This window comes from Solea senegalensis, linkage group LG17 (genome assembly GCF_019176455.1).
Source record: "Solea senegalensis isolate Sse05_10M linkage group LG17, IFAPA_SoseM_1, whole genome shotgun sequence".
NCBI classification, from domain to species: Eukaryota; Metazoa; Chordata; class Actinopteri; order Pleuronectiformes; family Soleidae; genus Solea; species Solea senegalensis.
In genome coordinates, this window is record NC_058037.1 from 13,429,575 (window position 1) to 13,442,099 (window position 12,525).

The 12,525-nt window shown below is 41.3% G+C and overlaps 1 protein-coding gene across 13 annotated transcripts in view; it reads right to left on the reverse strand.

The window, feature by feature from the left end:
- gphnb (gephyrin b) overlaps nucleotides 1-12,525 on the reverse strand; it is an 89,589-nt gene that overhangs the window by 29,662 nt on the left and 47,402 nt on the right. For all 13 annotated transcript variants that reach the window (XM_044049016.1, XM_044049025.1, XM_044049024.1 and 10 more), the window contains exons 6-8: nucleotides 12,347-12,413; nucleotides 8,527-8,799; nucleotides 6,962-7,096 (exon numbers count right to left, since the gene is read on the reverse strand). In XM_044049016.1, the coding sequence (XP_043904951.1) occupies nucleotides 6,962-7,096; nucleotides 8,527-8,799; nucleotides 12,347-12,413 (475 nt within the window). The remainder of the gene's footprint in view (nucleotides 1-6,961; nucleotides 7,097-8,526; nucleotides 8,800-12,346; nucleotides 12,414-12,525) is intronic.

The window sequence follows — 12,525 nt, forward strand, 5'->3', positions numbered from 1 at the left end:
AAACCTTTAAGGAATGACGACACGAGCTGTAAAGCAGAGCCGGAGCGTCACACTGCACCACACGTCCATGTTCCTCAGCTACACTGACCAACACAGGACTCCACTCAGTGCAGTACACATGTGCACATGAACACAGAGACGAGGGGGGGGGAAGTACTTGCAACGGTTGTAATGTTTGTCCATCTTGAACACTGCAGCGTCTAGCTCCGTGGCTCCGAGTATATTCTCTCAGGGCTCGGCTGAGTTTATACGGATTAATACAGCCCGAGTTGCTCTCTAGTCTTTATCTACTTAACAGGTGATATGTTAAAGAGGCGGGAAAAAAACTAGTGGAAACCATGGTAGCCAAGGTGATTTTAGCCATTTAACAAGACAATAAATTAAACAGACAATAAATAAATAAATAAATCATCCTGTCCATAGTCATATAGTAAGTTAATGAGCGATTCATGGGAAAACGGCAGGGAAAAAAATTCCTGTGTGGTAGATTAGATTAGATTATGCTTTATTGATCTGGGGAAATTCACACGTCGCAGCAGTTAAAAGGACAGAGAATACAAACACAACACAACTGAGCTGTTTCACACTACAGTTTTGCCATTCACCCGTTCACATTTTCTATCACCCATTCACACGCTGCGACATGGGGTTCAGCGTCGTGCCCCAGGACATGTCGGCATGTAGAATAGTGGTTAAAGTTAAAAGACAACTCACCACCCACAATCTACAGGCTCGAGTTTTGATGAGCGGGAAAATAGGAGAGGGTAACATGTACTGTCTCAGCTGGATTAGATTAGACAGATTGTCCAGATTTACAGACTTTAATGAAACTTTGTGGATTTGTGAATGGGTGTAAACGCCGACAGAGGTGTTTGACAACTCAACAGCAGACATGACACAACTGCCGATTCAGCAGAACACACTCTGAGCTCAGAGACAGCATAGCAGCACATATTGACAGTTATGGACAATGGAGTCGTTATCTGCTGTGCTGTGCTGTTGCTAGGTTACGGGAGGAGAAGCTGATGTGTCTCACTCCTCCAGCCGGAGCATCAATCATTCATTCATTCATTCATCTCCTTCTGTCTGATCACGTCACTCTGTCAATGATCCTCTGTCACTACTCACTTACTGTATGCTCTGTGATTGGAGCGGCAGGTTTTTTTTTTTGTCGTGTTTGTTTCACACGCACACTTGTCACATTCATTCTGATAATGGCTGTCATAATCCCGCAAGGGACAGATTATCATGGCTGTTCAGCATCCGAGCTTCTCCTCATCTGTCTTCTGACTAAGCAGAGTGAACGTTAAGCTGATTGTAAAACGATTGTTTAAATGTTTAAATCAGAGGGAGGGTGAGATCATCATTTTCTATTCTTTATTCTATCATTTATCATCGAATCATTTTTTATTCTAATATTTTACGACGTCCATACCGAACAAAACATATTGAGATTGTAATTCATATACAACAACTTCCTTACTTACTACTGATGAGCAATAATTGTGAGGTTATTGAGGGAAAACTCTTAGTTAATGGCTTATTGGTTGTATATGCAGAATAAGACATGAATAAGTACTTAATAATGACTCATTAAGAGCCAATATGTTACTAATTTGCATACTAATATGCAACTAATTATTGGTGAATATGTGTTCCCAGATCTAAAGTGTTATCATAATGAATCACACTCACACAATGTATGTTTTTGACTCTAATGTAGATGTAAATGTATGTCTGAGCCCGAGTGTTTGCGCACGTGCGCGCACAAACACACATTTGTTTTGTCTCTCGTGGCAGGTGACCAGAAAAGGCCATATGTCCACGGTGAAGGTCATCGAAGTGGCATGAGCTGAATTACACTATGACTCACTTCCCACATTTCAGCCGAGGAGGAGGCGAGTTCATTTCCATAAGCCTTGGCCTTGGCTCCGACGCCATACATCAAGCCATTAATCAAAAGCAGAAGAGGGAAGAAAAAAAAAAAGAAAAGAGTAAAGCTACAGGATCAGTGTAGAGCGAAGCAGCGTCCTCTAGGTGCACAGTGCGTCTGCGCAGCGAGCGAGTGAGAGCGGTGGATATTTTAATCAAAATAAATGCCGATATCAGTCAAGTTGATGGGATGTTTGGAACAGTATACAATACACGGCCGTAAATAACGCCGGCACGTTTAGACGTGTCAAGGTGAAAACTGAGAGGAAGGAGCGGTTGATGAGAGGGCAGCGGATCGGCTTCTCTGGAGTTTCCTGGGCTTTTATTTTTACGTGACTATTTATGGAAAACACTGAAAGAACGAAAGACATTTGAAGATTAAGCCCCAACTCCTTTTTCTTGATTTCCTCTAAAACGCATTCTCTCTGCTTTTTAATTGTTTGGCTTGTCTTGGCTTGTTGTGTTTTTATTGTGACAGACTTGAGACACAAATGCACTTCTCCACACTGAAGATTAGCTCTGTTTGTCACCCTCTGGGAAACTCAATAAAGAGAGGAAGACATTTAAATATATTTTTTGTCAAAAATAAATAACTCTATATTCTAAACTGCGGCCGCCGTTGTAAATCCAGGCTTTACAAACTGTTTTTTCGTCGTATTTGGGTCAAACTTATTATAATTTTATATCTCATATTAAGTAGTGATATAATGTAGCAATAATAGCAGAAAATAGAGAGTTTTTCTTTTCTTTTTTGTTCATAAAAACGAGCCAAGCAAATTTCAAACTTTGACATACTTCCAAATTCCACAAATTCAGTTAGATTTTAAACATTTTGTGTATTTTTTTGTTTAGGAGTGTTTATATAGATTGTGCTGAAAAAAATCTCTACTCTATACTACACATTCTTATAGCCTCTGTACTGTACGTTTAAACATAGTAATGGGAAAAAGCAGCCTAAATGCTCTTGTGTCCTGTCCTGCCTGGTAAATAAAGATTAAATCAAATATACATAGAATAAAACATAACAATTTGATTGGAAAGATGGAATACAAACCTAAATTATTTAAAAAACACGCAAACACATACTGTCCTGAGGGAACTACTGTCGTAAAGAACTGAATAATACTATACTTTAGTTAATACACATCTGCAGTAATAATATGAGGACTCATAATGACGAATAAAAGCCTAATTTTATGACAAATGTTCCTCATATTCGTGAATCTATTATAGCTCACTTGATATGTGAATGACATGTTGACATGATACAATGAAAATGTAAGGAAAAGAAACTTCTAAAAAAATAATATAAATAAATACAAATTCTACAAAAAACAAATTCTCTTCAGGGTCAAACTATGAGGCCGTTGCTACCTGGAAAACATGCAGTAGTCAACCATCATCAGAGTCAAAGGCCTGTCTCCCATATGCTTCATTAATCCAAACACCGCCATTATATAACTGTACGCAATGCTCACAAGAGTGGAACAACACACACTGTATCTTGTGTGCATGTGTGTGTGTGTGTAACAGAGACAGAAAATCTGGTGACATGAATGACTGCAGAGCAGCACAGTTTGGATCTGCTCTCTGTGTCTCTGTCCATGTGGATATTAGTGTGTGTCTTTATATGAGTGAGACAGACAGTTCCCCCCTTGAGGACGATTTTGTGCATCAAATTTTAATGTTGTATATGTGTGTGTGTGTGTGTGTGTGCACGTCAGCAGGAGGCTGCCAGGACAAACCTTATTTTCTTGACCTTGTGAGGAAATTTTTTTTGTTTGGTTCTGACAATTTTAAAGGGCTTTTTGAGGGGTAAGACGGGGTTAGATTTGGTTATGTCTCATGTCTGAGTGTGCTGAATAAGCTACTTCTGCTATGATAGCACTACTGGGGTGTAAAATCATGTGTTTGTGTGGATGTGTTTAGCCCTGATGCTACACGCTGACTGTCCAGATGAGTCTGTGTTTATGTGTGCAGGAGTGGTCTAGGCTCCACTCACGCTGCTGTAACATGAAATCAGATTTGACCAGATTTAGCCTTAGAGAAAATAAATCATGAGTGACTCAGTGTTAGTATTGTGACACTGGCTGCAGATGAATCAACATATGTGCTCTGAGAAGAGTAAATACAGGCTGAGACTGCAGCAGAGGACAAATCTGTGTTCACGTATGCTAAATAATGTAGCCACATTCGTCCTCAAACCACCTGCGATGCATGCGTTCAGGCCGATCACTCTATGCTCAATAATAAACTTAATTAACAGAGAAATCCTTTGACACGAACCCACATAGTTTGACGAAAACATGACCTATGTTTATTCATGTATTTTCTATCTGGCACAAGTTTCCCTGCTTCGCTCCACGAGCCGTGGCTTTGGGCCCACTTTTACATGAACAGCAGCACCAGCAGCAGAAGAAGAAAATGCATCAGAAGAAGCAGCAGCAGCAGCAGCAGCATCTCCGGCAGTGACAAGATTAAGACCTGCTTCATACCTTCTCCTCTCAAAACCGCCGCCACGCTGCAGCGCTGCCAACAAGACCCGGCTAACAAACTAACAAACAGCCCACGGTGGCACATGAAATGCATCAGCGAGGAGAGTCATTCTGGCTCTGGCTCCGGGGACGTCGTGTACATGCTGTCGGCAGCCGCGAGCAGCGTGGGAATTTTTAAAGAACATATGGCAGCTTGTCGCTGGGAAACAGCCTGTGTCACAATCAAAACAAGCTAAGAGCTACACCGAGGAAAGCCATTAACTGTCTGTTATCTGCACAGCACAAAGACACACGCCACACACAAACGCTGACTGATGTCGTTAGCATGTGTTCTTGACAAGCTTGTGATGCTTATACGGGGGTCAATGACAAAGAAAGGCCTAAAGAGACAGGTGTTTGTGTGTTTGAGAAGACTCCCACAATGCAGCAGCAGCAGCAGCAGCAGCATCACAGCTCCCTAAAGTCTAATTATTTACACATTCACAATCTGTAAAGTATGTAGCTCTCTGACCACAATCAGGCGAATGAACTGTAATCATGGCACTGGTGCAGAGGCAAAACCCCATGCTTCAGAACTGATAGTTAGAGGTCACGTCCAGATTGGATTACAGACAGATGTAATCTCATTAGCAGCCTATTGAAAGAGCACAATTTGAGGAAACAAGGTCGGGAATGCAAGTGAAGTACGCCGCACCCAAAGTAGCGCCTGTTTGACAGCATTAAACACAGTCTGACACCATGATCACTGTCCACAGAGAATCCCATTCAAAATAAATCATCTGTAGATTTAGCAGGAGATGTCAGAGCTTTTTTTTGGGGACAAATCAAGTTGACCCGCGTTGAAATCAAGATTTTTAGAAAAGCCGGAGAGTAAACACTTTAGACCAATCCAGCACTGAGTCAGACTTTGTGCTTTTCTCCATACAGCAGAGCCAATACTGCTGAGGTGGCAAGTCACAATCACAGCTAATTAGAGAGTCACATTTGGCATTTGCCCCACTGTAACACAGTTCCAGTATGAATGGCTACCATAACGTGATTCAATTTTATACCAAAACAGCCAATCACCTGCTTTTGATAATGGTCAGAGACATTTAAACACATATTAAATATAGGCAGTAGCACCTGTCAATCTAAGCTAAGTTTGTGCAATTCAAGATAAACCGACACAAGGACAAAAATCAGCAAACCGATGGTGTTCAGGGTCATTGAAACACCATGTGGCACCAAGCAGGATCATGAAATCACCGATAAGATATAACAGTGATGTCTCAGAAAGAATATTATGTAACTCAAATCGATGTATGGCGTACTGTTGTAGATAAATCATCAATGACATTTCAGCAGGTTCAAGCCTGAACAGGGTTGTGACTTCAATCTGAGATTCCAACACTCTCCGCCATCACTGCCTCCGCATCTCACATATGTATTTATAAAGTCTACACTGACCGTCTCTGCAGCACTGACCTCCCCCTGCTCTACAAACTCCCCAAACAACACCATGCCGAGAGAAGGAGACCATCCTCCTCACTTCTGGCTGCTTCCTCTGTCACATGATGTACCCCCACCCCACCAACATCCCATCCCTCTGTTCCCATGGCAACCCCCTCACATTTATTCCCATGGCACCTGCCTGCTGTCCGGGAGACACACGGAGATGTGACACAGATGAGGTGAAAGAGAAAGGAAACAAGAGAGAGAATCGACGCATTTTGGCAAAAACAAACCTGCGGAAGAGATCGGTTAAAACACAGTAGGATACTTGGACATTTCAGATTAAAGTTTGTTGTATTTTGCATCACGTTTGTCACGTTATCCTCATCACTATCAAATGGAAATGGTGCGTTCAGGTCCCGGCACTGAACATCCAAGACAATTCAAGCAGAGCAAGAGCAAACAAAAAATGTTGAAGTATCCCACTGACGGAGGAACAGATGAAGCAGAGGCTTGGAGACTGTAGGTACAAAAATCAATCGCAATGAGTTTAATTGAACCTGGGGATTATTATTAATAATAATAATAATAATAATAAGACGCGTCGAAGTGTAACACTCACAACCTGCTGTCTCAACAAACACACACGCACACACACACAACGGGGGGGGGTTGTACATGTAAGACGCAGTGAAACAAACACAAAACATACACTGTGTAAAGGTGACACACGGGACAGTGTGTGACGTGTGTGTGTGTTGGTCTGTGGGTGTGTGTGAGCCTGTGGGGACCCTGTTGATCCACTTTATACATCAGTAATATGACCAAGTATAATACTAATTATATACTTTATACTATAATACAAGATATACACATTTAACCATGAAAAATACAATCATTAAAATATAAAAACCTCAATAATATACTGTGTGTATATGTATATATATATATATATATATACATATATATATATATATAACATAACTATTGGTCGGTTATGAGAATGTTTCGTATAATTAAATATTGAACTGTATATAGAAGTACAACACTGGTGAATCTGTGCTTGTGCAAAGGTAGGTGGTACGAGTGAAACAACTCACTTTCGGGGTGGGACAGGAAGCTGTAGAGAGGCGGGAGGTGGCCTGGGCGCGGGGCGACTCCGAGGGCGTGGTGCTGAGGGAGGCTGTATCCCGAGGCAACACCTGCACACCCCGCGAGATAATGGAGTCTGGGATCTGAGATCAAACACACACACACACACACAAATGTATACAACCAAACAAGCTTAGAAACACCGCGCGCACACACACACACACACACACACACACCATAGGCAAGCATGTAGACACACAGTGATTTATATAGTTTATCATAAATAGAAAGGTTCTCTAAAAACAACACAATTATAGCAGATAAGAGATCAAATCAATAACCTTAAAAAATAAACATTAACGACATGAGAGTGAACTGTTTATACGAATGCAGATGAAAGACGAACAATAATGCTGAGATTTCAGGGTGCTGGGTCTTACCAACATCCATCTGTGAGTGGACAATGAGTCGGGAAGTTACCGTGACAACAGAGCCTTCCAGCCTGTGGACAGGGCAGGATGGGATGATGGGGGGGTGTGATGTGACATGTAAGTGGACAGAGCAGACACACAGATGACGGTTTATATGAGAGATACGATGATGATATGAATGAAATGTTAAAGGAGAGACTGAACTTTTTTTTTTTATGAAAAGCCACGTCCAGGTCCGATTAACTGAAGCCAAGTACATGAATGTGATATTGATCCAATTTACCTGGTACACTATTTAGCACTCGGTCATCATGTGTAGAATATCAAAACTCATAATGAAGATTTTAATATCACAGAACATGATCCAGTTCCTCACTGGCAGTTTAAAGTTGTGGAGCACCTAAACGCACCATTTCATTTGGTTTCCCTTGAGCCAGACACCCTCAAAATGGGACATACCAATAATAATAATAATAAAAAAGGTTCTGTTTTGACCGCTTAGCTGGGCAGTACATGTAGAACAGGAAGTTGAAAAACAGTTATTCATTATATTCTGAATAAAGCTTTGTACTAACACAGGACAGACTTTAAAAAAGCTTGAACCTGTTCTGTCACGTGACAAACGTCTCTCAGTAACTCTCACATTTATACCTTGTCGTATAATGAATGTATATTTCCAGGATCATCAAAAATCATACGGGCGTCTAACTTCCAGACAACAGCATCATCTGTGACTAATCAATTTCATTTCATATTTTACCTACTGTATTGTCATTAAACTGTGTGTAGTATCAACTAGTAACTGTAGAACAGTAAGTATACAAGTGTAACTATTCCTCTCAGGAAACACTTATCTCACATTTATCTTTCCTGAGGAAATGATCTATAAAAAAAGGGAATTCCCCCATTTTTTTTACATCCTAAAAACTCTCTTCTTTCCAGGCATTGTTAAGCTTTATGAGAGTTCCATTAAATCCTCCAACAGGACCTTTCTAATTATTATAGAAATGTTAAAATAGTGCATGTAGCATCTTTAACACATGCTCGAACTGCATGACTGATGTGTGAACACGTAAGGATGACAGTTTGAAATGGAAGGAATTTGGGGAAACAGCAGTTTTTTCTTGTGTGAGGACAGAAACCTTGGCGGCGATGGATGCGGCTGTGATGTGGGAGGAGGAGCTGTCCTCGGTGGACGCTACGCCGCTGTCCTTCTTCTCCTCGTCCTCCTCCTCGCACTGCACGCCCTTGTCCTCCGTCTGGCGGCGCGGCGAGCTGTTGGGCGGCGGCGAGAGGGGCGGCGGCGGCGACGGCAGGTCCTCCAGCTCGTCCGCCGCCTCCTTTACTTTCACCACCGCGTCGCGGAGAAGGTCGATGGCGTGCGGCAACGCTGGCAAGATGAACTGGAAGCATTCCTGGGGAAAAAGGATGGAGCCGAGAGAGGAGGAGATCGGTGACAGAGATACGGCTGGAGGTGACAAGGACAGTTACGAACTGTCAGTGGTGGAGTCTGACATGAATTATGTCCCCAAAAAAGTCCAGTAAAACAACAAGTTTGAAGTAGAAAACCAAATAAGTGTCAGTATTAGCAAATAATAACTGTGAGATTACGTCAATTTGGCGTCACAAAAGTGTGTATTTAAATCTGAAATAGTAGGCATAAAAATGACAAGAAATTTTGTTGATTTATGAACTCAAACTATGAAATATTTGACAGTACATTCACAGTAAATTACAGGCTGATCGTTTCAGAGCAAATTGCACTAAATCACTGTGTCCCAGATACACTTATAATACCATATATTACCTTGATTTACACAGTACTTTTATTTATAAATACTATATAAAGCCTGTAAGAGACAAGCCTTTATCAAATTTACAATGTTTCCAGTAGTTAAAGCTTGTGAAATGTGCCACTAACACAGCGTGTGACCCTGGTTGAGGCAGCAGAGTCCTCAGACACAACAGATCACAGCGCCTCCCTCTGGCCACATTCCGACTAGTTTGTACACTTTCTCCTGCTCCCCCATCCTCGTGTGTTTTCCTCTGCAGTCTCTCTGTGTGTGTGTGTGTGTGTGTGTGTGTCAGTGTGCCTGTGGGCTCCTCAGCAATGCTAAACGTTCCATTCTCCTCATTCCCAAGACAAGAGATAATCTGTGAAATTATTTATCTTCCTGTGTATTTTAAGCATTGAGAAGATACATTATTAATCGCTCCCCACGCTTTACAGCTTTACATACGCCGGGCTGTGCATGAGCTTTCAGAGCAAAAACACCTCCTCGACTGTACTGCTTTTTAAAGCTGCAGTGCGTAACTTTCTGCATTCTATTTGTAGTTGTTGTTGATACTGTTATTCTGCTTCAGTTTGGTCTTACTGAGCTGAAACAACATAGCAGTACAGAGCATACTACCACTTTATTCTATTCTCATAATATAACGACTTTATTCTCATAATATTACAACTTTATTCTCGTAAAATGACGACTTTATTCTTGTAATATTACAACTTTATTCTCGTAAAATGACGACTTTATTCTCATAATATTACAACTTTATTCTCGTAAAATGATGACTTCATTCTTGTAATATTACAACTTTATTCTCGTAAAATGACAACTTTATTCTTGTAATATTACAACTTTATTCTTGTAAAATGACAACTTCATTTTTGTAATATTACAACTATATTCTCGTAAAATGACGACTTTACTCTTTTAATATTACAACCTTATTCTCGTAAAATGACAACTTTATTCTCGTCATATTAAAACTCTATTAAAAGAAAACTTTTTATTCCATCTTAAACGTTAGACAACGAGAATCCTTTGAACAGTGCCTGTGTTTTTTTGTGTTGCTGTGATCTCAACGACTGCACAAATTAATGTCTATTTTAATTTATTGTTTGTAATCTGTCTTTTGAACGTGTATTGATTGTGACGTGTGTTGCCGACCTCTTGGCCAGGATCTTGATCTCAATGTGACTTTATCTGGTTAAAGAAATCAAAAATACATGCAAAAAAAGATACACACTATGCTCTTTTAGGCTTGATTTGCCTGAATTTGAAGCACACAGCGCCTCAAGTGCTCTTCAGACAAGTAAATGAAAGAGGGTTAATGGGTTAATCTCAGCAGTCAATCACGAGAAAGAAAGACCCTCCATGTTCCTGCAGGCTAACAACAACAAGGAGCCAAAAACCTTGTCAGCACACAGGAGACAGTTTATGCCTCTTGCTGTTTTTTTGAAAACCCTCATGAGATGTGGAGAGGATGCTGGAGTGGGGGTTGCGGGTTTTGGGCAAAAAGAGGGAGAGAGAGAGGACAGTGTCAAGAGCCTGGGACAGTCCTCCTTTTCCCGTTTTGTTTTCCGTTCATTTATTTATTTTAAACATGTTCCTATTCTCTGTTGTTCTGGAGGTGAGCAAGTGTCAAGAGAGAAACACAGACGAAAGAGAGAGAGAGAGAGAGGGATGGAGGTGAAGGGGGAGAAGGCATTTTCTGTAAGGACAGGGGAGGGGGGTTGACAGGGAGAGAAAGAGGAAGAGTCCGAAGGTGAGCTGGAGCGAGGAGGAGGAGATGAAGAGATTAAGAAAGACAGAGTAGAGGAGAGAGATTCATTGATGGAGAGAGGAAGCTGTAATAAAAAGACAGTGAGGATGAAGAGGAGAGGAGAGGAGCACTGTACATCTATTGCTTCTTTGTCCTTGTGTTGCATGTAGCTTGAGCACATTTAACATTTCCCTCAAACATTACTCTCTTGGACCGTGTTGTTCTTCCTGTTTACAACGTTTTTGTCATACAAAGTTCGCCCAACAACGGCAGAGTAGTAATAGTGAACATCATGTAATATGTGTCGCAAAGTGATACAAAGCTGATATTCTGACATACGGGAGTTTGTGTGGCTGCCTTTTGGACTTCGCAAATAACTTTAACTGGGGGTTGAGGAGGGAGACACTAACATGGCAGCAGATGGGGTGGCATAATTGATTAAAAAAAGAATACTAAAATCGATCAGTAGGAGCGGGCGCGTAACGAGACAGAGACAGATGTGCGGGTCAGAGTGGCACGGAGGGGAGACAGATGGAGGGGACACAGAGACAGCAGTAGGTGTGCACACACGCACACACACACAATGTGTGGAAAATATCTGATCAGATATTGTAATGAGCCTATGTTGTAGTAGGAAATGTTTCCCATGAACAACAGCTCTGTTCAGTTCATGTAAGTCAGGACAGTGTCACGGTGAACAAGTGTGCATCCTGAACTGGGAACTCAGCCGTCGTTCATTTGATCATTTACATCTGGGATTTTCCTACAGCGACCTGTCGATATGGCTGCTGCGCAAACACCCGTTGTGATTTAATGTATAAAAATGTATTAGCACACTTGGTGGGCCACATGCAGCCCTCCAATCCATTTGCTTTGGCCACAGACACTTTTATTTTGAGATGCTGTCATCTATCATTGTGATATCATGATGATGTCATGGTAGGACGGGAACTTAAAGATACAAACTGTTTCCAACATTTATGAGTACACGTTATGTCATTTTCATGAAACACAGAACAGAAGAAATAGAGGGATTTAAAATGCTGGAAGCGGACTACAACGCAGGGCACTGTAAGCCCCAGTCATAGCGAGTCTAGCAGACTATTAGGTGTGAAAACGACTTTTGCAATCCACTGAGTGCATTGTTACAAACTGTGAGTGTTCAGACTTGTCATCCATACAGCGGCTTCAATACATCAGAAGTTTCCTGAAGGACACTTTGGCATGAGGACAGTTGTCAAAGTTCAAACCTTCAACCCAGACGTTATTGAATATAAACTAAGAAAAAGTATAAGCGAAGAATAAAAGTTATATCTCTCATCCTCTGTCGTCCATTAAGTGTTAAAACCCCACACTGATCCACACGAATGTCACACACAAACTGTTTTCTTTGCTTCCAGCAGTTGTGTTTCCTACCTGGGAGCCTTTCTTGCTTCCTGGTAAGTTGATGATGAGCGTCTTCCCTCTGATCCCACACACTGGTCTGTAAAGCACACACACACACACACACAGAGGGAGGTGTAAATGAACACATGCGGCAACGGATCGGGTTTCACTTTGGTATATTATGTAGAAAAACACTAGTTTTCAATGTC